At 46.3% G+C, this 26841-nt stretch overlaps 1 protein-coding gene across 1 annotated transcript in view; it reads right to left on the bottom strand.

Annotated features, from left to right (window-relative positions):
• Positions 1 to 26841, bottom strand: part of LOC147109077 (serine palmitoyltransferase 2-like) — a 156441-nt gene that overhangs the window by 98629 nt on the left and 30971 nt on the right. The window contains exon 2 of the mRNA XM_086002663.1: positions 9479 to 9673. Coding sequence (XP_085858789.1) covers positions 9479 to 9673 — 195 coding nt within the window. The remainder of the gene's footprint in view (positions 1 to 9478; positions 9674 to 26841) is intronic.

Genomic DNA, 26841 nt, shown 5'->3' with positions numbered 1-26841 from the left:
GTCGACTGTTATTCCTCCAACAAACTCCTCTTTCTACACCTCCTCCCCACCCTTTCAGTCCCAACTCAAATAGATGCAAGAAGTTTCAGGCCATCAGCAAAGGACTGAATAGATTTGCTGCAGCTTTCAAAAGGTTAATGTGTTTTATCCCCCCTCCTAAAGAAGCATTCAACTCAGTGATAATTCTTGAGCACTTGTTAGCAAATTGAACTTGCTTTTAAAAATGGGCACCATCACCTCAGTGGGAGTATTAGGCACAACCAACTCCCTGCTGGGCACCAAGGAATATTTGCAATGCAGCAGATGGCATCTCTGCACCAGTTACTCCTGCAATGTGTTTTCTGAGTTTAAAGTCACAGTTCAGCAATGACGAAACTGGCAAGTCTGACACCAATCAGGTCACTGTGCTCATTTCCATATTTTAACCTGATAAAATGCCGTGCCAAACAGTTCCGATACTAATGACTCTCAGTTGGTAACTATGGCTGCAGCCTGCTGTGCGAGACCTGTGCTAGTGGCACCGGTTCCCAACATGTGGGTTCCATGCAGACAGCTTTTATTTCGGGTCTGTGCAGAGAGCTTTTAAATTGGCAAATGAAGATCTGTCTTACTTTGGAGGGAGGCAAACATAATCCGATGTCACGAAGAGTATACTTAAAAAGTTAGAACGTGTTGGTGCTACAGATTTTCAGAATTTTTTGATTGGTGTTTGGGAGAGGAAGAAAGGGCAAGCAAAGAGAGCTAGAGAGCGCTAGAGCAAGTATAATAGAAAGCAGCGAGGGAGAGAAAGTCTTGCATTTATACACCTTTCATGACCACCGGACGTACCAAAGTGCTTTACAGCCAATGCAGAACTTTTTGAAGTGTAGTCACTGTTGTAATGTAGGAAACGCAGCAACAAAATAGTTTTGATAGTAAAACTAGAGAACTTACGATTATCTGGTCATTGCAGATTAGTCATTTCAACTCTAGAAAGGTACCATTACTATAAATGACAAAATGGAAGCAAACCCTAGGCTTTGGGCTATTGCTGCACTGTAACAGAGGTCTGGCAGCTTAACCAATTCAAGGTGAAAATCAGAATGCCAAGATTTTGGGAAATGTGTTTGTACAAAGATTTGCAAGGGATTGCACGGAAGCACATATCCTGCAATTAGCACACGATGAAACTTGGGAGGAAATCCTTTCAAATGACTCAGAAGTTTGACAATTGTAAACATTTTTGTTGGAGCTAATCCAAAAGAAAGTACAAGAGTTTTGATTTTAAAACAGATTTAAAATCAACCCACCATGGCTTATTTAAGCTGCACTCCAAAAGCTTTGGAACCTTGCTTGCGACATATAGAAAGCCAAAATGTGTTTATGTCTCTCTGTAATTGGCTCAAAAGGTGCCTTCAGGATCTGCAAAAATGTATTTTTGAGAATATTTACAGCAGTGTGTTAGAAGTAAGGGGTTATTGTATAAGTTCTGTTTTCCTGGAAACTTATATTAGAGCTTGAAACAAAGTGTATACATAACATTCCACACAGGGGCAGTTACATCTGGCCTTGCTTCCCAGGCTAGCTATCTGCTGTTTGCAAGTTAGGATTTTGACTTTGTTTAATGTATCTTTAATTTGGCCAACTAGGGCCCAACCTATGTTTCTTCCATTATTACTAATAACCGTATTACAATGCTAAGGTAGGAATTGGAGTTTGTTTAACAGAACTTCTTGCAAAGATATGTAAAAGTTAATTAGTACAAGGTTGGGTAGACAGCTCTAGCATGGGCCTCTGATTAAAAGGGTCCAAGACCGAGCCTGGTACGACTGGTTGTACCAGGGAGGATAAGGATGGAAGATATGAGGAACTCAGAGGGATGGGCCTTCAGAATGTATAAACAGGAAAGACATGGAGGGAAAAGCATGCGACCCCTTAAGGGAGGGCTTTCATCTGAAAGTTAAGACAAAGAACTCGACATACCATTGGGCACCTTGGTTTAAGAGGAACCCTTACAGGTTAAATGGCCGTGCCAATATTCGATCCGAGGTCCACCCCTAAAAAAGGGAAAGAGAAAGACCTGAAAAGCCCTTGGTGCAGACGGTGGAGTGAAGAGCTTCAGAGAGTGACTTGATGGTCTGACACTCAGAGTGGACCCATGCTGACCCTAGTCTAACACTCTTGGCGGTTCTAGGAGAAAGAGAGGGGGAAAGGCTGTAAGCCGAAGAGCTGTTCGCTCATGCCAGCCATCTGTTCGATCGGGACCGGTACTAGCTGCTCGTCACGGTCATATGTTTTTGCTGTATAGCTAGTGTTCTATTCCGCCTTAAACTCAGATTAAACGCAATATACCCACCATATTGGTTTGCACTCGATCCTGATTATTTGAAAGACCAGAGATAATCTAATCTCTGCAAGTGTCCCTTAAATAGACAATTCCTCCTGTTTCAGCATTCTTCCGAGGACAGGGCAGCACATCACATCCATTCTTGAACAAGAAGTCAGAAGTTGGGGGGGTGGGGGGTAAAGGGGGGGGGGGGGGGAAGGGGTAGATCAGGGACACCCAGACAAGGCTGCAAATACACAGCAGGTTAATCAGCATCGTAGAGAAAGATAGGTTAAGGTTTCAGGTGTGACCCTCCATCAATTCTGATGGATTACACCTTAACCTTCAACATCTCTTTCAGATTGTAGCTTTAGCAGCAGGCTGTGTTCCAAAAATAGGGCATTTTAGATTCGACTCCAGTAATTCTTTTGCGAGTTCAAGATCAAGCACTGTGTTCTTCACCTCAGAAGGTCAGTGAGAATTATCCTGCACATTAACTGTCAATATAACAAGACTTTTTTTCCCCACTGCACTAACACCAAACATGCAGTATAATGCTGCTGGCTTGGCAGCAGCAAGACCACTTGGGAGCTGTGCTGCACAGCTGACTTGTAAACTAGGTGTTTAGGCAGTTTTACATTGGCACTCATTTAGTTCAGACTGCGGGAGTTCACACTGATGACACTGGCCCTCTGATCCTGGGTGATGACTGTCCCTTTATGCACTGGCACTCTCCACTGTCTCAGTGTTGTCAGGCTGCTTGTCCAATATCTATGCCCTTTTACCGCCACCCTTCCCACTGTCCAGGGCCCCAAACACCTCTTCCAGGTGAAACAGCGATTTACTTGTACTTCTTGCAATTTAGTATACTGTATTCGCTGCTCACGATGCGGTCTCCTCTACATTGGGGAGACCAAGCGCAGATTGGGTGACCGCTTTGCGGAACACCTCCATTCAGTCCCCAAGGGTGAGCCCAAGCTTCCGGTCGCCTGTCACTTTAATTCTCCACTCCACTCCCACTCAGACCTCACCGTCCTCAGCCTCTTACACTGTTCCACTGAAGCTCAAGGAACAGCACCTCATCTTTCGATTAGGCACTTTACAGCCTTCTGGACTCAACATTCCATTTATTTATTTATTCATTTATTTATTTGTTTTTTTCTCTCTCCCACATGGCAGCTGTCGATCATTCTGCCATCGCCATTTACACTTCATCTAGAGCCATCCTTTGTTTCTTAACCTGTCCCATTACCATCTCCTCTTGCCTCGCACCATCATCCCTTCCGTCTCTTAATCTCTCCTGCCTTCCACCCTATCACAGACCTTCCCTTTTGTTCATTCCTCCCCTCCCCCCTTTCCCTGCCCTTGCTTAAAAACCTGTTCCATCTCCAGCTTTTCCCAGTTCTGACGAAGGGTCATCGACCTGAAACGTTAACTCTGTTGCTCTCTCCACAGATGCTGCCTGACCTGCTGAGTGTTTCCAGCATTTTCTGTTTTTATGTCTGATATCTAGCCTTGGATAAGCTACAACATCCTTCAGTTAAACATGGGGAAACGGAAGCCATCGTCTTCGGCTCCTGCCATCGATTCTATCCTCCTCCCTAGCTACGGTCTCAGGCTGAACCAGACTGTTCGCAAACTCGGTGTCCCAATCAATCCGGAGTGTGCTTTCCAACCCCATATCGTCTGTCACAAAGACTGTCCCTTTCCACCTCCCTAGCCATTGCCTGCCTCTGCCACTACCTTGGACCATCTGCTGCTGAATCTGTGATTTTGTCAACTACAAACTCGACTATTACAACGCTCTCCTCGCCGACCTCCGATGGTCCACCCTCTAAACTTCAGCTCTTACAAAACTCAGGCACCAAGTCACACTCGCCCATCACCCGATCCTCGTTGACCTACACTGGCCCCTAGAGCCTCAATACCCCAAATTTAAAATTCTCTGTGCTTAATTCCCTTCCTTGTAACCTCCTCCAACACTGCAACCACCCCACCCCCCAGAACTCGCCATTCCTGCGCATTGCTCCCCATCCCTCCCTTCACCCCACCACTGGCAGCCATGCCCCCCTCTCTCGCACCCAGCAGAGCGAGATATGTAGTATTAATGGAAAGAATTCACCTCTGGAAAAACCCACTGGTAGAAACAGCAGATCTACCAATTTGGAAGCCGTGTTGCCAGCTCTCAGCAGAAGCACACATGACTGGCTGGCATGTCCCATTTTCAGCCCTGCTCCTACCCGTTCCTGTTGGGATCCACCCCAGGAAATCCCATTAGTGGCAATTCAGACCTCATTAAATCAGTCAAACAAATTTTTTTAAGTGTTTCCACAGGCTGCTGATCTGGAGCATAACAGCACCCTGTTCCTCCATTTCTCAAGGGAAATTAGGGATGGGCAATAAATGCTGGCCTTCCCAGCGACACCCACATCCCAGGAATGAATAAAAAAGTATGCATGTGTGCTCTCTTACCCCTATGGAAGGCTACCAACTGGGAGATTATCTGAGCCTCCTCCCACCTTTGCTCCAAACACAGCAGTGTTATCAGGATCCTTTCTCACCAAGCTCTGGACACTGGGAGCACCAAACAATGCAACACAAAACACACAAGGTCTGCAGGCCACAGACACAAACACAGCAGTGAAGTCCAGGAACCCCGGAGCTCCATCATCACTCAAACAGCCCTGCTTGCGGTGGTACAGTAAAGGTGCTATATAAATGTAAGCTGCATAAAATATAGCAGCTTGGTTACCCAAAGAGATCGAAAGGAGCAGACCTGGAGGGAGCACAGCGAGAGTGGAGCAGTTAAAAGGAGCAGTCCCGAGCGGCAGGAGCCCGAGACCGGAAGGAGCGGACCTGGAGGGAGCACCGCGATGGCGGAGCAGTTAAAAGGAGCGGCAGCAACTCAACAGAGGTAGTTTTTGGAAAAAGTGACGTCAAAGTAAAAAAAGTGACATCAGCACAAAGGAAGGAGCTGATTGGGGAGTAGCTGGGGAGTGTTTTTTGTTAAGTTTTAAGTTTATTTCTGCTGTGTTAGTTCTTAGTCTATTAAATAGAGGCCTGGCAGGGCAGCTCAGTCCCATGGAGTGCACATCCTGTGCCATGTGGGAAGTCCTGGACGCTTTGCATAACCTGGACGAACACGTGTGGGAACTGTCACCAGCTACAGCAACTCGAGCTCTGGGTTTCAGAGCTTGAGCGGCGGCTGGAGCCACTGCGGTGCATCCGCGAGGTTGAGAGTTACGTGGATAGCACGTTTCTAGAGGTGGTCACCCCGCAGCTAGACAGGGAAAGGCTGTTCCCACTAGTTGATGGTACAAGGACTAGGGGACACAGATTTAAGGTTCTGGGCAAGAGATACAGGGGGGGGGGGGATGTGAGGGAAAACTTTTTTACACAGCGAGTTGTGAGGACCTGGAACTCTTTGCCGACAGAAGTGGTGGAAGAGGAGACACTCAATGTTTTCAAGGGGAGACTGGATAGGCACTTGAGGGAAATAAACTTGCAGGGCTACAGGGATAGAGCGGGGGAATGGGGCTGACTGGATCGCTCTAGAGAGAGCCGGCATGGACTCAATGGGCCGAATGGCCTCCTCCTGTGCTGGTATGACTATGACTATATTTCCGTGGTTGGATAATTTTTTTTTTTTTTTTTTTTTTTTTAAATATGACAAAACTTAGATGTACAGATATTGTACTACTTGAATTATAAGTGGGGCTATCGCTCATGTGCTTTCAAACTGGGTTCCAACTGAGAGCAAATGAAACTGTGAAAGCTCAGATAGTGTGATCGGGGCATTGTGATGGCTACAGTTTTCTGGCTAAATAGATGAGGAAAACTCATCACATACAGGAGTTATGGCAGCTGTGGGTCAGTTGGTAGCACCCTTGCCTCGGAGTCAGAAGGTTGTGGGTTCAAGTCCCACTCCAGAGACTTGAGCACAAAAATCTAGGCCGACACTCCAGTGCGGTGCTGTGGGAGTGCTGCACTGCCGGAGGTGCCGTCCTTCGGCTGAGACGTTAAACCGAGGCCCCGTCTGCTCCCTCAGGAGGACGTAAAAAGATCCCATGGCACTGTTTTGAAGAGGAGCAGGGGAGTTATCCCCGGTGTCCCGGCCAATATTTATCCCTCAATCAACATCACAAAAACAGATTATCTGGTCATTATCATATTGCTGTTTGCGGGAGCTTGCGGTGCGCAAATTGGCTGCCGCGTTTCCCACACTGCAGAAGTACTTCATTGGCTGTAAAGTGCATTGGGACATCCGGTGGTCGTGAAAGGCGCTGTATAAAAACAGGTCTTTCTTTTTTTTCCTCTGTGTAGTATAGAATCCTTGAGCTCAGTTGGTAAAGTCAACACATAACTGAGCCATATAGACCAGAAGGTTCACAGTCTGCGCTGAGTTGGCCAATTTCAACTGGGGTGTAAACAGGTAGAACAACATTGGCCTTGATGCCTGAAGCTAGAGTATGGAAATCAGCCAGGATTTCCTACCAGATCACTAGCAAATGACCTCTGGTGGAAAACACTGGCTCGAGGCCAGAATCAAGGTTGACCTGTGATGTTTCCCCATAAGCAAATGACCTGGCCATGCTTACTAGCTAGGCTTACACGTGGAGAACAGTCACTTGGACAAGGTAGTGGAGGGTGTTCATGGAACCATGTCCCAGCAAGAGTCGATCCTTTCAAGATGAGGAGGGGGAAGAAAAATCTGCCAAAAAAAAAGTCTGTAGAAAGACACCATAAAGCTGGAGGAAGAACCTGCTGTGCGAGCAGTCTCTAAGGTGCCTCAGACAGTACTATCCTTTTAGACCCATCAACAAAACCAGTTAACAAAAACATTGACATGTCTGGCTGAATCTGCCAGAAAAGAGCTGCTTAGATTAGCATTTAGAAGTATTAGGAATAGGTAGGGTTGGCAGAAGCTTGTAAGAAGAGGCTAAACCGATTACCCCCTCCAATGCTTTTGGTTTGTACGGAGCCAGTTTATAATTAACGTTAGATTTGTGTTAATTACACTGAATGACTTTGCAGCCTGAAAACCTAATTAGTTTTAAGCCATTTCACATATGTTGGTTGTAGGCAAGAGACGTCAAATTGACGTCTGTGCAACATTACATAGAATATACTGGACAGAAAAAGGCCATTCAGCTCAACTGGTCTATGCTGGTGTTTATTTTCCACACAAGCCTCCTCTCACCCCATCACCATATCCTTCTATTCCTTTCTCTCTCATGTACTTATCTAGCTTCCCCTTAAATGCATCTATGCTGCTCTCCTCAACCACTCCATGTGGCAGCAAGTTCCACATTGTGAGCCTTGACACTGAATGTCGGCAAAGAATGGCTACCTGGATGCGCTAACGGAGGGCAACAAAGTGCGCAAGGAGCCATTCCTTAGCAAGGAGTCAACACATTGAGGAAAGAAAGGGAGGGGAGGAAAGAAAAGAAATGTCTCCTTTACCTTCTGAGTGAGCTTGGTTTAGTCGGCAACAACCTCAACTGAGTCAGAAGATTGTGGATGTTGCATTGCCACAGGTGCTGCCTTTCAGAGGAGATGCGGAGGCAAGGCTCAGTTTGCCTATTCACATGGATGTGAAATCAGTTACAACTATCTGTGACTAGTGACCAAATTACTTCTGTAAATCAGTGCATTGCCAGTTCCTTCATCGCTAAAGCCACAAGCCAAGGGTGCATTGATGAACCATTTTGTCAAAAACCCATTTTCGAAGGATATAACATGCCAAGACACTAAGGGAGAAGAGTAGGCCTCGTTCATTTGTTATTTTACTAAAGTTGGTCGTCTGTCATGTTTGTGAGCTAGTAGTAGAAACACAATGAAATGCATCAGCAATTTACACGGAGCGGCTGAGACCGATTAATAAATAGAGCAGGAACCCGAACCTACGACCGGGGCCACTAGTTCACTGCTTTCACAAATATTGCAGAAACATGCTCTACAAGTTGAATTTAAACAATACAGCCACCATAAATCATTGGCCCTGATCATATGGAATAGCAGCCCCTTTGTAGATTATGGGCAAGGTCACTGGTTTTTCATTTTCACAGAAAAATGGACTAAATTCCAGAACCTCATGCAATAAAAATGAAGCCCGATTTAGTCATTGTAATTCAGTGACCCAGACTGCAGCATGCAATTCTGCAACATGAGGCAATGTAATTCAGTGACCCAGCCTGCAGCATGCAATTCTGCAACATGAGGCAATGTAATTCAGTGACCCAGCCTGCAGCATGCAATTCTGCAACATGAGGCAATGTAATTCAGTGACCCAGCCTGGAGCATGCAATTCTGCAACATGAGGCAATGTAATTCAGTGACCCAGCCTGCAGCATGCAATTCTGCAACATGAGGCAATGTAATTCAGTGACCCAGACTGCAGCATGCAATTCTGCAACATGAGGCAATGTAATTCAGTGACCCAGCCTGCAGCATGCAATTCTGCAACATGAGGCAATGTAATTCAGTGACCCAGCCTGCAGCATGCAATTCTGCAACATGAGGCAATGTAATTCAGTGACCCAGCCTGGAGCATGCAATTCTGCAACATGAGGCAATGTAATTCAGTGACCCAGCCTGCAGCATGCAATTCTGCAACATGAGGCAGTGTAATTCAGTGACCCAGCCTGCAGCATGCAATTCTGCAACATGAGGCAATGTAATTCAGTGACCCAGCCTGCAGCATGCAATTCTGCAACATGAGGCAGTGTAATTCAGTGACCCAGCCTGCAGCATGCAATTCTGCAACATGAGGCAGTGTAATTCAGTGACCCAGCCTGCAGCATGCAATTCTGCAACATGAGGCAGTGTAATTCAGTGACCCAGCCTGCAGCATGCAATTCTGCAACATGAGGCAGTGTAATTCAGTGACCCAGCCTGCAGCATGCAATTCTGCAACATGAGGCAATGTAATTCAGTGACCCAGCCTGCAGCATGCAATTCTGCAACATGAGGTAGTGTAATTCAGTGACCCAGCCTGCAGCATGCAATTCTGCAACATGAGGCATTGTAATTCAGTGACCCAGCCTGCAGCATGCAATTCTGCAACATGAGGCAAGGCATTTTTATTTTATTTTAATTTTTTTAATTGATCTATCACCATCATTTTAAAACTACGATAACACAAAGCAAAACTTTTGGAAATCCTGCACTTACCTTTTGCTCTTCCCGTTCAGTAGCGTGATGACACTTTTCAATCTTCCACTCCCGAAGAAAATCCCTGAGGTAGCCAAACAGCGTAAGAATTCCATAGCCCATGTAGGTCAACACGGCAACGAGCATGGGAGTTTCCTCAAAGGATTGATTAAATGGCTTTTTGTATAGTCCCCCATTCTGTGCAATGTGATGAATCTGGAACAGAAAAGCCACACGTACGCCATCAATATATTGCAGTTTGACAGCACTTAACTTTCAGTGGCAAAAAGTTCACTTCCCAAGAGGAGCACTGGAACTGTGGCTCATAAGTTACAGGAAACTTTGTGCTATCCGGCACCGACGGGACCGAGCTGTTGCCGTCCCATCAAAACTGCCGGACAAACCAGCGCTAATGTTGAAACATACGGAGATTTTGAGCTCCGTATCTAGCAACAAACCCTGTTGCTTAGCAACAGCTTCTAAACAGTCAGCCGTACATTGCAAGCGCCTCTGTACCTTAGCAACAGCTTCAGCGAGACCTCGCAGAGCCTGACTGGTTGGAAAAAAAAAGCAACGAAAAAAAACCTAACGAAACGGCTCCTGACCAAAGTTTCCTGTATGAAGCTTGGCTGCAAATCAGCACTTGCACAAGTTATTCCAGCTGAACTGTGCTGTTTGCAATTTTCCATTAAGAGTACAGTACAAAGTGACCTGGGTATTGAGCAGAACAGCAGAATGTTACCTCTACGTCCAGTTACTAGTGCCAGAGCAAGCACGAGATCCCAAGACAAATTTGCTTACATCAGTCACTGAACTTCAAAATGTAATTAATTATACGTGAAGCGCTTTAAGGGGTTTGAGAAATGTTATATGGTATTATAAATACATTTTGACTTGGGGTATTAATGCAAGGGCTGACTCTTCAGCATCCAGCAATCTTGCTAAAGTCAGACCACTGCCAAATCATGGTTTGAGGAAAAGCCAACAGCGATCACTTTTAGTGTGAGTTATGTAAACCTACAAAGATCAGCAAGTCTCAATGAATGCAAATACCTAGGATTATTTTCAGTGTCCAATTAAAATGCTTATTCTGACAGCTTTAATCATGCAGTAAATGAGTAAATTATCAAATTGCCACTGCAATTATCTTACACTAAATAATCATGAACATACCCCCAAGGATTTTGTATTTTTTCCAAGTAGTACTGCTGGATATAGGCTTCACATAGATGAAATGATGTCACGAACATCAGTGTCATGTTTCAACACAGCCACTCACAAATAAACGGGTAATTTACTGCACCAAACTAAAACTAAACTAACACGATTAAAGAGATACAGAAGTGTACAACATTTAATCAAGTTTCACAATAAAAACATCTCTACAGGTTTTAAAATATTCACAATCACAGAACCAACCAATGTAGAAAGAACAAGCCAAGAGTCACATGTTCTGGGCCTCAAAAGTCTGATGTCTCTCCCTATTTTTTTTTTAATTCATTGATGAGATGTGGGCGTCGCTGGCTAGGTCTGCATTTAGTGCCCATCCCTAATTGCCCTTGAGAAGATGGTGGTGAGCCGCCTTCTTGAACCGCTGCAGTCCATATGGTGTAGGTACACCCACAATGCTGTTCGGAAGGGAGTTCCAGGATTTTGGCCCAGCGACAGTGAAGGAACGCCGATACAGGTCCAAGTCAGGATGGTGTGTGGCTTGGAGGGGAACTTGTAGGTGGTGATGTTCCCATGCGTCTGCTGCCCTTGTCCTTCTAAGTGGTAGAGGTCGCGGGTTTGGAAGGTGCTGTTGAAGGAGCTTTGGTGAGTTGCTGCAGTACATCTTGTAGATGGTACACACTGCAGCCACAGTGCGCCGGTGGTGGAGGGAGTGAATGTTGAAGGTGGTGGATGGAGTGCCAATCAAGCGGGCTGCTTTATCCTGAATGGTGTCGAGCTTCTTGAGTGTTGTTGGAGCTGCACTCATCCAGGCAGGTGGAGAGTATTCCATCACATGCCTTCTTTTTTCCGTGCGCATGTGCGTGTTCCTTTTTAAATGCCACCAATCTGACATTTCTTGCAATTCTGACAAAGGGTTTTCACTTAAAACATTGTCTATTCTCTCCACAGATTCTAACTGAACTGCCGAGTGTCCCTAGTGTTTCCTGTTTCTGTATTGCATTGTACTACAATTTTGCACTGCACATCGTACATTAAGGACAACTTTAAACCCCTCATTTCTGCACATGTTTTGACATTGAAGTGGGTTTGTAACCCATGTCCACATTGGGTGAATTATAGGATGGTTTCATTTAGTGCTCTCCACTTTCCACCATCAAAATTTGCTAAACATTCAAGACAGCAACTCAAGAGCACATCACTGTTTTAAAGTGTGTATATGGTTTGTTTTTTTTATTCGTTCCTGGGATGTGGGCATCGCTGGCAAGACCAGCATTTATTGCCCATTCGTAATTGCCCTAGAGGTGGTGGTGAGCTGCCTTCTTGAACCGCTGCAGTCAGTGCAGTGAAGGTACTCCCACAGCACTGTTAGGTAAGGAAGTTCCAGGATTTTGACCGAGCGACGATGAAGGAATGCAATATACTTCCAAGTCAGGATGGCGTGTGACTTGGAGGTGGTGGCGTACTCATGCGCCTGTTGTCCTTGTCCTTCTAGGTGGGAGAGCTCACAGGTTTGGGGGGTGCTGTCAAAGGAAACTTGGCGAGTTGCTGCAGTACATCTTGTAGATGGTACACACTGCAGCCACGGTACGCCGGTGGTGGAGGGAGTGAATGTTGAAGGTGGTGGATGGGGTGCCAATCAAGCGGGCTGCTTTATCCTGGATGGTGTCGAGCTTCTTGTGTTGTTGGAGCTGCACTCATCCAGGCAAGTGGAGAGTGTTCCATCACACTCCTTACTTGTGCCTTGTAGATGGTGGAAAGGCTTTGGGGAGTCAGAAGGGGAGACACTCGCCACAGAATACCCAGCCTCTGACCTGCTCTTGTTGCCACGGTATTTAGGTGGCTGGTCCAGTTAAGTTTTTGGTCAATGGTGACCCCAGGATATTGGTGGTGGGGGATTCGGTGATGGTAATGCTGTTGAATGTCAAGGGGCAGTGGTTAGACTCTCGCTCGTTGGAGATAGTCATTGCCTGGCACTTGTGTAGCGCGAATGTTACCTGCCACTTATCAGCCTAAGCTTAAACATTGTCCAGGTCTTGTTGCATGTGGGCATGGACTGCTTCATTGTCTGAGGAGTTGTGAATGGCACTGAACACTGTGCAGTCATCAGCAAACATCCCCATTTCTGACCTAATGTTGGAGGGAAGGTCATTGATGAAGCAGCTGAAGATGGTTGGGCCTAGGACACTGCCCTGCGGAACTCCTGCAACGATGTCCTGGGGCTGTGATGATTGACCTTCAACCACCACAACCATCTTCCTTTGTGCTAGGTATGACTCCAGCCAGTGGAGCGTTTCTCCCCCCCCCCCCCAATTCCCATTGACTTCAGATTTACTAGGGCTCCTTGATGCTACACTCGGTCAAATGTTGCCTTGATGTCAAGGACAATCACTCTCACCTCTGGCATTCAGCTCCTTTGTTGATGTTTGGACCAAGGCTGTAATGAGGTTGGTCTTGGCGGAACCCAAACTGGGCATCAGTGAGCAGGTTATTGGTGAGTAAGTAGCACCATCAATAACACCTTCTATCACTTTGCTGATTGAGAGTAGACTGATGGGGCAGTAATTGGTTGGATTGGATTTGTCCTGCTTTTTGTGGACAGGATATACCTGGGCCTTGGATATATATCTGCCAGTTTAATAAATAAACTGGATAGGAAGGCTAGTGTACCCAGCAGAGTTTGGCAATCCACTGTCAAACCATTCTCCAGTCGTTAATCTACAGTTGGTCCTTTGTCGTTACAATTACAGCAAAGAGACGACTACGAACATGAGTGCGCCAGCACGCGTCTCAAACGCCACAACTTAAGTGACCATAGGAGGACGATGGGAATAGAGAGAAATTAAACCCATGATGTCCAAAATTGAATATTTAATCATCTACAGAAGAATACGAAGAATGATTCTAAGTAGTATCATGCAGGTGAGATCACAACCAAAGAGTAAAGCTAAAACAGTTAGTCAACAAGATTTATTTTCTTTGTCAAGACTAATTTCTAAGGAAATAATGGAGATTGTGGGAGTCATTGGTGTGTTTTTGGTTTTGAAAGGCTGAATGGTCTTTCCGCAATACTCGCCATGTTGGTTTGGGCATTAATAGCCAGGATGCTCCACGCGTACCTCTGCGAAGGACTGTACATTCTTGAGACTGCAGTGCTGACCATCCACCTATGCGCTCGCAAGGGTTTCAAACACTAGCTCGATTCAGCCACTTCCGTGGTTAGCACTCCCACCTTTGCCAGAAGGTTGCGGGTTCGAATCCCACTCCAGAGGCTTGAGCGCAGAATTTAGGCTGACATTCCAATGCCGTGCTGAGGGAGTGCTGCGCTGTTTTGGGGGGGGGGGGGCATCTTTTAACCGAGACACTGTCTTCTCCCTCAGGTGGACGTTAAAGTCCCATGGCACTATTTCGGTCATCTGTCCGATTATCTCCTTATGCAGCTCGATGTCAAATTCTGCTTATTAATACTCCTGTGAAGCACCTCGGGACGGTTTGCTATGGTAAAAATGATATCTAAATGCAAGTTGTTGTTATTCAAATAGCAGGCGAATTCTCCTGTGCCCTGGCCAATATTTATACCTCAACCAACATCAACAAATTATTGGGTCATTATCGCGTTGCTCTTTCTGGGACTTTGCTGTGCGCAAATAGGCTGCCGCGTTTCCTACATTACAACCATGATGACACTTCAAAAGTACTTAACTGGCTGGGAAGTGCTTTGGGATGTCCTGAGGTCGTGAAAACTGCTATATAAATGCAAGTCTTTCTTTTCTTTTTCTTGAATACCGCTGACCTACATGCAACATACAGAAGGGAAAGAGGGCTGAACAAGCTGGTTGACTACAGGGATATGGGGGAAGAGCAGGGTAGTGGGATTAACTGGATTGCTCTTCGAAAGAGCCGGCGCAGACTCGATGGGCCGAATGGCCTCCTTCTGTGCTGTACTATTCTGTGATTCTATGACAGCAGTAGGGAGAATAAGGCTGGAAGTTTTGCCCTTGGTACAACTGTAGTTTTTAATCAGCCAGCAATGAGCAGGATTACCCAGCTCAAAGTTACATCAAGCCAAGCAATCACAACTTGGGGGAATAGGAAAGAGTAGGTTTAAAAATAAATTCTCAATTGCCAACAATATTTCTCAGCACAATTGCAGGCCATCAGATTTTTCAAGAAAAATTTAAACTGCTCGTGACAGCAAACGTTAAAGCTTTCTGCAAGTATAACTGGGTGACTTGTGTTCAATTAACCAGCTTTCTCACAAAAGAAGTATGGAATGCATCATTTTGATGCCAACCAAATGCTTCCATGATGATTGACCAGGTACTGCTGTATACTCGGCATATATGGTTTCGTTCGCCTGAGAGGAATTTTCTACAGTATTATTTTCCTCATTGGCCCTGGATTTCTTTCTGTTCTTTTTGCCACTCAGGAGATTACATGGCTGCGGAGTTGAGGTGGGGGGGGGGGGGGGGGGGGGGCAGGGGCAGAAGTGTCCAGTTATGATGCTCCAGCCATCGTGGTGTGGGGCAGGCTATATGGACCACCAGGTCTTTCCTGCCCATCAATTTCGTACGTTCATACAAAGTGCTTTCCTGGGCTGGACTCTCCACACCCACCCTTGGGCCAGTGTAAAGTGATGCCCTCCACTGAGATGAATGGAGCTGCTCCAGGTTCCAGGTGTTCCGTTCTCCCTCCCATAATTGACACTCAGAAGCAGCTGATGACCAAAATGCAAAATAGCAGGTCTCCTCCGCCACCCCAGCACCCCCTCACCCAAAAATCAGGGAATTAAATCGGACGATGTTTCAAAACAAGTACCACACAGCATTGAGATCGAAATACACTGTGGGTATAGAAGTCGTCCTCCAGACTTTCCTTCCCTCAATCTTTAGCAATATTCAGAGGCTACCTGGCACATATTGTCAATGGCTGGCAAAGTTACAAGTCTGTAACCGAATCTCAGATTTCTGATGTTAAAATTGCTCGCACATCAGAGCCTCGGATGGATCCGGTTACTGCTTTGTTTCAACTGCTGTCATTGTTTATTGTTGCACGTATCCTCAAAACATACAAAGAGCCCGATAAAATACTACTTCCTTTTTAAAGCAGATGGTCTTTTCAGAGGAACAATATATAGATCTACTTGTGTAATGTATGAATACCATACCAGCAACTAGTTATAACACTTGCTGAGTGGAGTCTGACAGGCAAAAGCTGTGCTGCAGTTTTTGAAAGTGTTAGAAATACACAGGTTGGTTAGTAATGCTATAGTTGTTATACATTGCAGTAAACCCATCGTCCTATCCACTGGGGCTATCCAGGTCAGTCAACTTACTATTCTTAAATCATCCAAGACTTACACAGTACTGTAGTAACTCTAAGATGAATGCTTGCAACAGGCAGGAACAAAAACAAGCTCATTGCACAAGAACACATTTATATTGTCTAAATAAATAAATAGGCTGACTATTTTAAACTACAGGAAACTGTGCGCTATCCGGCACCGACCTGTTGCCGTCCCATCAAAACTGCCAGACAAACCAGCGCTAATGTTGAAACAGAGATTTTGAGCTCCGATCTGGCAACAAACCAACAGCTTCTAAACAGTCGGCCGTACCTTGCAAGCGTCTCTGTAGCTTAGCAACAGCTTCAGCGAGACCTTGCAGAGCCTGACTGGTGAAAAAAAAGCAATGAAAAGAAAAAAAACCTAACAAAACAGCTCCTGATTTTTGCTGGTGGCTCGAGCATTCCGGACAGTTAACCTCCAGATAAACCAAAGTTTCCTGTACTCCCCAAACTTTTGTTTAGCAAATGAATTACATTCAATCCATAGTTAATATCAACATCCCCCCAAAAAATCTCCCTTCCTCTTCTGTAGCTGTTGAGTGCTCGCTGAGCTTGCACAAGCACCGGTCACCCTCAAACAGCTTGAAATGTGAGCCTGGAGTGTGACTGTTAATCATACAATCATAGGAATTTACAGCATGGAAGGAGGCCATTTTGGCCCATCGTGTCCACGCCGGCCGACAAAGAGCTACCCAGCCTAATCCCACTTTCCAGCTCTTGGTAGCCCTGTAGGTTACGGCACTTCAAATGTACATCCAAGTACTTTTTAAATGTGATGCGGTTTCTGCATCTACCACCCTTTCAGGCAGTGAGTTCCAGGCCCCAACCACTCTCTGGGTGAAGAAATTTCCCCTCACATCCCCTCTAAACCTCCTACCAATTACTTTAAATCTATGCCCCCTGGTTGCTGACCTCTCTGCTAAGGGAAATAGGTCCTTCCTAGCCACTCTATCTAGGCCCCTCAATTTTATACACCTCTAAGTTCTCCCCTCAGCCTCCTCTGTTCCAAAGAAAAACAAACCCAGCCTGTCCAATCTTTCCTCGTAGCTAAAATTCTCCAGTCCAGGCAACATCCTGGTAAATCTCCTCTGTACCCTCTCCAGTGCAATCACAACTTTCCTGTAATGTGGTGACCAGAACTGTACACAGTACTCTAGCTGTGGCCTAACTAGTGTTTTATACAATTCAAGCATAACCTCCCTGCTTTTGTATTCTATGCCTCGGCTAATAAAGGCCAGTATTCCGTGTGCCTTCTTAACCATCTTATCAACTTGGCCTGCTACCTTCAGGGATCTGTGGACCTGCACGCCAAGGTCCCTTTGTTCCTCTACACTTGTGTCCTACCATTTACAGTATTTCTCTTGTAATTGACGTGCGGCCATCTTCACCGCACGTCAATTACAAGAGAAATGCCGGGAACAGCACCAACCACTGTACATGGCCTTCTTTGATCTCACAAAGGCCTTCGACACTGTCAACTGTGAGGGATTATGGAGTGTCCTCCTCAAATTCGGCTGCCCTCAAAAGTTTGTCACCATCCTCCGCCTGCTTCACGACGACATGCAAGCCGTGATCCTGACCAACGGTTCCACCACAGACCCAATTCACGTACGAACCGGGGTCAAGCAAGGCTGTGTCATCGCACCAACGCTCTTCTCAATCTTCCTTGCTGCAATGCTCCATCTCACCCTCAGTAAGCTCCCCACTGGAGTGGAGCTAATTTACAGAACAAACGGGTAACTGTTAAAACTCCGTCGCCTCCAGTCCAGATCCAAGGTCGTCCCATCCTCTGTCGTCAAATTACAGTATGCAGACGATGCTTGTGTCTGCGCTCACTCGGAGGTCGAACTCCAAACCATCGTCGACACCGTCACCGAAGCATACGAGAGCACGGGCCTTACACTAAACATTCGTAAGACAAAGGTCCTCTACCAACCTGCCCCCGCCACACAGTGCTGCCCCCCGATTATCAAAATCCACGACAAGGCCTTGAACAACGTGGACCACTTTCCATACCTCAGGAGCCTACTGTCAACAAGGGCAGACGTCGACGACGAAGTCCAACACCGCCTTCAGTGTGCCAGTGCAGCCTTCGGTCGCCTTCGGAAGAGAGTGTTTGAAGATCAGGACCTCAAATCCGGCACTAAGCTCATGGTCTACAGGGCAGCAGTGATACCTGCCCTGCTGTATGCCTCAGAGACATGGACCATGTACAGCAGGCACCTCAAAGCACTGGAGAGGTACCACCAACGCTGTCTCCGCAAGATCCTGCAAATCCATTGGCAGGATAGGCGCACCGTCAGTGTTCTCGCTCAGGCCAACATCCCCAGCATCGAAGCTCTGACCATGCTCAATCAGCTCCGATGGACGGGTCACATTGTCCGCATGCCTGATACAAGACTCCCAAAACAAGCGCTCTACTCGGAGCTCCGGCACGGCAAGAGAGCCCCAGGTGGGCAGAGGAAATGCTTCAAGGACACCCTCAAAGCCTCCTTGAAAAAGTGTAACATCCCCATCGACACCTGGGAATCCCTGGCCCAAGACCGCACAAAGTGGAGGAGAAGCATCCGGGAAGGCGCCGAACACCGAGTCTCTTCGCCGGGAGCAAGCAGAAGCCAAGCGCAAGCAGCGCACGTCAACCCAAGCACCCCACCCACCCGCCCCTTCAACCACCATCTGCCCCACCTGTGACAGAGACTGTAGGTCCCGCATTGGACTAATCAGTCACCTGCGAGCTCATTTTTAATGTGGAAGCAAGTCATCCTCAGTTCCGAGGGACTGCCTAAGAAGATTCCCTTGCCTTGTTAGCCCTCCCCAAATGCATTACCTCACATTTCTCCGGATTAAATTCCATTTGCCACTGTTCTGCCCACCTGACCAGTTCATTGATATCTTCCTGCAGTCTACAGCTTCCTTCTTCATTATCAACCACACAGCCAGTTTTAGTATCATCTGCAAACTTCTGAATCATACCCCCTACATTCAAGTCTAAATCATTGATATATACCACAAAAAGCAAGGGACCTAGTACTGAGCCCTGCGGAACCCCACTGGAAACAGCCTTCCAGTCACAAAACACCCATCAACCATTACCCTTTGCTTCCTGCCTCAGCCAATTTTGGATCCAACTTGCCACTTTGCCCTGGATCCCATGGGCTTTTACTTTCATGACCAGTCTGCCATGTGGGACCTTATCAAAAGGCTTGTTAAAATCCATATACACTACATCAAATGCACTACCCTCATCAGCCCTACTTGTTACCTCCTCAAAAAATTCAATCAGGTTAGTCAGACATGACCTTCCCTTAACAAATCCGTGCCGAGTGTCCCTGATTAATCCTTGTCTTTCGAAATGAAGATTTATCCTGTCTCAGAACTTTTCCCAATAATTTCCCACCACTGAGATTAGGCTGACTGGCCTGTAATTACTCGGTCTATCCCTTTCTCCCTTTTTAAACAAAGGTACAACGTTAGCAGTCCTCCAGCACACTTGTAGTCAGACAGGATTGGAAAATGGTCAGAGCCTCTATTTCCTCTTTTGCTTCTCAACAGCCTGGGATACATTTCATCTGGGCCTGGGTATTTCATAGAGTCATAGAGTTTTACAGCACAGAAAGAGGCCCTTCGGCCCATCGTGTCTGCGCCGCCCATCCATCCCTGTCCAGTCTAATCCCATTTTCCAGCATTTGGTCCATAGCCTTGTATGCAATGGCATTTCAAGTGCTCATCCAAATGCTTCTTGAATGTTGTGAGGGTTCCTGCCTCCACCACCCTTTCAGGCATTGAGTTCCACATTCCAACCACCCTCTGGGTGGAAAAAGTTCCTCCTCAAATCCCCTCTAAATCTCCTGCCCCTTACCCTGAATCTATGCCCCCTTGTTATTGACCCCCCCACTAAGGGGAAAAGTTCCTCTTTATCTACCCTATCTATGCCCCTCATTATTTTGTACACCTCAATCAGGTCCCCCCTCAGCCTTCTCTGCTCCAAGGAAAACAACTCCAGCCTGTCCAGCCTCTCTTCATAGCTGAGGCGCTCCATCCCAGGTAACATCCTGGTGAATCTTCTCTGCACCCTCTCCAAAGCAATCACATCCTTCCTATAGTGAGGCGACCAGAACTGCACACAGTACTCCAGCTGTGGCCTCACCAGCGTTTTGTACAGCTCCATCATAACCTCCCTGCTCTTATATTCTATGCCTCGGCTAATGAAGGCAAGTATCCCATATGCCTTTTTAACCACCTTATCTACCTGTTCCGCTGCCTTCAGGGATCTATGTACATGTACACCAAGGTCCCTCTGACCCTCTGTACTTCCTAGGGTCCTACCACTCATTGTGTATTCCCTTGCCTTATTTGTCCGTCCAAAATGCATCACCTCGCACTTTTCAGGGTTAAATTCCATTTGCCACTTTTCCGCCCATCTGACCAACCCGTTTATATCGTCCTGTAGCCGGAGGCTTTCCTCCTCACAATTTACCACCCCACCAATTTTCGTGTCATCTGCGAACTTACTGATCATACCTTTTACATTCTCATCCAAATCATTTATGTAGATCACAAACAATAAGGGACCCAGCACCGATCCCTGAGGTACCCCACTGGACACAGGCTTCCAGTCACAAAACCAACCTTCGACCATCACCCTCTGCCTCCTGCCACTCAGCCAGTTTAGGATCCAACGCGCCAAGGCACCCTGGATCCCATGGGCTCTTACCTTCTTGACCAGTCTCCTATGCGGGACTTTGTCAAAAGCTTTACTGAAGTCCATGTGTACCACATCCACAGCATTTCCCTCATCCACCCCACTAGTCACCCCCTCGAAAAATTCGATCAGATTTGTTAGACATGATTTACCCTTGACAAAGCCATGCTGACTATCCCCGATTAATCCTTGCCTCTCCAAGTGGAGATTAATTTTGTCCCTCAGAATTTTTTCCAATAATTTCCCCACCACAGATGTTAGACTCACTGGCCTGTAATTCCCTGGTTTATCCCTGCTACCCTTCTTGAATAATGGTACTACGTTAGCTGTTCTCCAGTCCTCTGGTACATCCCCTGTGGCCAGAGAGGTTCTGAAAATTAATGTCAGAGCCCCTGCAATCTCCTCCCTTGCCTCCCACAGCAGCCTGGGATACATCTCGTCCGGGCCTGGGGATTTATCCACTTTTTGGCCCGCTAAAACCGCTAGCACCTCCTCCCTCTCGATGCTAATATGTTCAAGTATGTCACAGTCCCCTTGCCCGATTTCTATGTCTGCATCGTCTTTCTCCATAGTGAACACAGATGCAAAAAATTCATTTAAAACCCCGCCTACATCCTCTGGCTCTACACACAGATTGCCACTTTGGTCCCTACCCTTTCCCTGGTTATCCTCTTGCCCTTAATATACTTATAAAACATCTTAGGATTTTCCTTTATTTTGCTCGCCAGTGTTATTTCATGGCCCCTCCTCGCCCTCCTAATTTCTTTTTTAAGTATGCCCCTGCACTTTTTATACTCCTCTAGGGCTTCTTCTGTCTTTAGTCTTTTGTAACTGCCAAAAGCCCCCCTTTTATTTCTAATGCATTTTTGTATATCCCTTGTCATCCAAGGTTCCCTTTGCTTGTTGGTCTCACCCTTGACCTTTACAGGAACATGTTGGCGTTGTACTCTCTCTATTTCCCTTCTGAAAGTCTCCCACTGTTTTGATGTGGACTTTCCTATAAGCAGCTGCTCCCAGTCCACTTTGGCCAGATCCTGCCTTATCATATTAAAATCGGCCTTCCCCCAATTTAGAACCCTTATTTCCGGGCCGTCTTTGTCTTTTTCCATGACCACCTTAAATCTCACCGAATTATGGTCACTGTCGCCAAAATGCTCTCCTACTGACACTTCCACCACTTGCCCGGCTACATTCCCCAGAATTAGGTCCAGTACCGCCCCCTCTCTTGTAGGACTTTCTACATGTTGGCTCAAAAAGCTCTCCTGGATGCACTTTAAGAATTCTGCACCCTCTAAGCCTTTCACACTCTGACTATCCCAATTTATATTGGGGAAGTTGAAATCCCCCACTATTATTACCCTATTATTTTCGCACTTTTCTGAGATTTGCCTACATATCTGTTCCTCTATCTCCCCCTGACTGTTTGGGGGCCTATAGTACACTCCCAGCAAAGTGCTTGCCCCCTTTTTGTTTTTAAGTTCTACCCATATGGCCTCATTAGAGGAACCCGCTAATATATCATCCCTCCTTACAGCAGTAATTGACTCCTTAATTAATATTGCAACACCCCCTCCCCTTTTACACCCCCCTCTGTCTCGCCTGAAGATTCTATACCCCGGAATATTGAGCTGCCAGTCCTGCCCCTCCCTCAACCATGTCTCCGTGATAGCAACAATATCGTATTCCCATGTGTTCAACAACAACTTCAGTTCATCCACCTTATTTGCAAGACTCCTTGCATTAAAATAAATGCCTTCCAGCCCTGCCATATTCTCTTTTGCCTTCACATATTTGCTCTGCCTTCCCAGCTGACTTGTTTTTCCCTCTGTATTTGGCCATAAATCACCCCCTACTATAGCTCCACTCTGTACCCCAACCCCCTGCCAAGTTAGTTTAAACCCTCCCCAGCAGTGCTAGCAAACCTCCCCGCAAGGATATTGGTTCCCCCCTGGTTCAGGTGTAAACCGTCCGACTTGTACAAGTCCCACCTTTCCCAGAAGCAGACCCAGTGATCCAGGAAACTAAAGCCCTCCCCCCTGCACCATCCCTTTAGCCACGCATTCATCTGTTCTATCTTCCTATTCCTATACTTACTAGCACGTGGCACCGGGAGTAATCCAGAGATTGCAACCTTTGAGGTCCTGCTCCTTAATCCTTCACCTAGCTCCCTAAATTCTTGCTGCAGGACCTCATCCCTCTTTTTACCTATGTCGTTGGTACCAATGTGGACCACGACCACTGGCTGTTCTCCCTCCCCCTCCAGTATTTATCCACTTTCAAAACTGCTAAGCCCCTTAATACTTCCTCTTTCACTGTTTATTTCATCTAATATTTCACACTCCTCCTCCCTGATTGCAATGTCTGTATCACCACTCTCGTGAAAACAGACGCAAAGTATTCATTAAGAACCATCCCCACGTCTTCCGCTGCCACGCGCAGATTACCTTTACGGTCTCTAATAGGCCCTACCCTTTCTTTAGTTATCCTCTTGCTCTTAAGGTATTTATATAACATCTTTGGGTTTTCCTTGATTTTACTTGCCAAAATGTTTTCATGCTCGCTTTGCTTTCCTAATTTCCTTTTTAATTGCACCCCTGCACTTTCTATACTTGAGTTTCTGCAGAATTGAGCCCTTGAGATCTGTCATAAGCCTCCATTTTTTTCTTTATCCTACCCTGTATGTCCCTAGACATCCAGGGGGCTCTAGATTTGTTAGTCCCACCCTTTCTCTTTAAGGGAACATACTTGCTCAAAACCCTCAGGATCACCTCCTTGAATGCCTCCCACTGATTTACCTTCAAGTAGCTGTTTCCAGTCCACTTTGGCTAAATCCCATCTCAGCTTAACAAAATTGGTTTTCCCCCAATTGAGGACTTTTATTCCTGGTCTATCTTTGTCCTTTTCCGTAACTACTTTAAATCTAACAATGATGATCACTAGCACCAAAATGCTCTCCCACAGATACCCCTTCCCAGCTTCATTACCTAAAACTAAGTCCAGAACCGCACCCTCCCTTGTTGGGCTTGTTATATACTGGCTAAAAAAGTTCCCCTGAATGCATTTTAGGAATTCTGCACCCTCTATACCTTTCACACTAATTTTATTCCAATTTATATTAGGGTAGTTGAAATCCCCTATTACTGCTCTATAGTTGTTGCACTTCAGAAATTTGCCTACATATTTGCTCTTCTATCTCCCTGACTGTTTGGGGGTCTATAGTTCACTCCCAGCAGTGATCACCCCTTTTTTGTTCTTCAATTCAACCCATACGTTCTCGTTTGATGATCCTTCTCACATATCATCCCTCCTCACAGCTGTAATTGTTTCTTTAATCGATACTGCGACACCCCTCCTTTTTAACCTTCCCCTCTATCCCGTCTGAAAACCCTGTAACCAGGAATGTTGAGCTGCCACACCTGCCCTTCTTTCAGCCATGTCTCAGTAATAATAGCTATAATATCATACTCCCAAGTGTCTATCTGTGCTCTCAGCTCATCTGCTTTATTCCCTATACTCCTTGCATTGAAGTAAATACCATTTAGCACTGCTAAACTCCCTTGTTGTCGTATTTTCTAGCCCTTGCTTCCTCGGTCTTCCAAATTCACTGTCTACTTTTTTGCTTACTAATTTCAGCTTTGCTTCTCTCCCCTCTGAATCCACTCTCAGGTTCCCGCCCCCCCCCCCCCCGCCAAGCTAGTTTAAACCCACCCCCCCACAGCATCAAACCCCGCCGCAAGGATATTGGTCCCAGTTCCGTTAAGGTGTAACCTGTCCAGTTTGTACAGGTCCCACCTCCCCCAGAAATGGTCGCAATGCCTCAGGAATCTAAAGCCCTCCCACCTGCACGCTCTCTCCAGCCACGCATTCATCTGCTCTATCCTCCTATTTCTGTACTCACTAGCACGTGGCACCGGGAGTAATCTGGAGATTGCTACCTTTGAGGTCCTGCTTTTTAATCTCTTTCCTAGCTCCCTAAACTCTGCCTGCAGGACCCCATCCCTCTTTCTACCTATGTCATTGGACCACGACCTCTGGCTGTTCACCCGCTCCCCCCAGAATGCACTGGCATATTGGCTACAGAGGGATTCACGGCTGACACTCATGTCCTCACCAGGTGGCCATGCTTGTGGTTTCCTGTATCACAAGAAACAGGAACCTTGGCTAATTTTAACTTCAAACCTGTGGATGCTGAACCCTTTATCACGACCCCAGCCATGATTAGCGAAATCACCATAGACTGAGGACTAAAGCTGGAATCTTCCTAACCTGTTATGACCAATCTTTCGGTTAAGCTGCACAGCAGTCTGGAGTCCCCGCACAGGCCGCTCACCGACTTAAAATGGAAAAACTGTGCATGCGTGGAAATTTGAATGTGCTGTACAGCCCGTTAAAGGGGCCATGCACCCAAAAAGAGGAACATTGGTTATGACTCACTGGAAAATCGTGCCGAGCCAGTGGGGGACCTAGCATGAGTTCAAAAGCACAGGTGCAAGGGGGGGTTGGGGAACATGACATGGTCAGACTTAAAGATACAGCAGTTTTTGTTATGTATGCCCATTACCCGAGCATGCCGAAGGGACCGCTCCCTCCGTGACACCCTGGTCCACTCCTCAATCACCCCCAACACCCCTTCCCGCAGCACCTTCCCGTGCAAGCGCAGGAGATGCAACACCTGCCCTTTTACCTCCTCCCTTCCCACTGTCCAGGGCCCCAAACACCCCTTCCAGGTGAAACAGCAATTTACTTGTACTTCTTGCAATTTAGTATAATGTATTCGCTGCTCACGATGCGGTCTCCTCTACATTGGGGAGACCAAACGCAGATTGGGTGACCACTTTGCGGAACACCTCCGTTCAGTCCGTAAGGGTGACCCCGAGCTTCCATCGCCTGTCACTTTAATTCCCCGCTCCACTCCCACTCTGATCTCTCCATCCTCGGCCTCTTACACTGTTCCAATGAAGCTCAACGTAAACTCGAGGGACAGCACCCCATCTTTCGATTAGGCACTTTACAGCCCTCGGGACTCAACATAAGAGTTCAACAATTTCAGATCATAACCTCGGCCACTATTTTGTTTCCACAAGGCATCTGCTGATGATTCTGCCATTCCCATTTACACTTCATCTAGAGCCATCTTGTGTTTCTTAACTCGTCCCATTACCATCTCCTTTTGCTTCTTTTAATCTCTCCTGCCTCCCATGCTATCACAGACCTTCCCTTTTGTTCTTTCCTCCCCTCCCCCCTTTCCCTGCTCCTGCACTTGCTTAAAAGTCTGTTATCTCTAACTTTTTCCAGTTCTGTCGAAGGGTGGACCCGAAACGTTAACTTGGTTTCTCTCTCTACAGATGCTGCCTGACCTGCTGAGTATTTGCAGCATTTTCTGTTTTTATTACCCGTTGACTTCTGGCTTTGCCCATCCTGACCTAGGAGTTTAAAACAGTTAATCTAGACTGTCATGAATAGTAAAAACCTCATTATAATTCTATTAATCACAAAGCAGACAATATGATGGCCCCTTAATAGGGCATGACTTTGCCAAGCACCTGGTAGAGAAATGCCAGAGTCCCAGACATCAGAACCAATCTGACAACAATTACAGAGCAGGATTCTTTAAAAGAAATGCACATTTTCAAATAAAAAGAGCACCTAGGAATCTCTCAAAACTAGTGCTATTGTACCCCTATCAAGCCTCTCACTGTGCTAACTTATTTCCTTAACTCAGTACAGTACTTGTACATTAGAGAGCTATATTCTACTGTGGTATCACATTACAGCTTTATAAAGATTGCAGTTTATGACGTTTCAATACAGTATAGAATCACAGAATGATACAGCACAGGAGGCCATTTGACCCATCGTGCCTGTGCCAGTAGTATGGCGAAACTGACAGTTGCATTGATCATGGCTCCAAGAATACCATTTTTTACAAATTGAAATTCCAGATTAAATCGATTCTGATGCTCTACTTCAATATACTGTTTAAGGTGCTACTTGACTCATTACCGGTACACTATTAAACTAAATGGGTAGCTAGGAAGGGGCCTAGTTGCTAATGAATTCAAACTGCCCCTCCCAGGTTTGGCAATTGAATTTAATATATAACGTTTGAGATTCACATGGCTGTTACTATATACTTCAGTGCATGAAATGGAAGTACAGTACTGTT

Source organism: Somniosus microcephalus, chromosome 12, assembly GCF_052327205.1.
Source record: "Somniosus microcephalus isolate GS21.2 chromosome 12, FLI_Smic_1.0, whole genome shotgun sequence".
NCBI lineage: Eukaryota > Metazoa > Chordata > Chondrichthyes > Squaliformes > Somniosidae > Somniosus > Somniosus microcephalus.
This window is presented reverse-complemented; position numbering and strand designations above follow the sequence as displayed.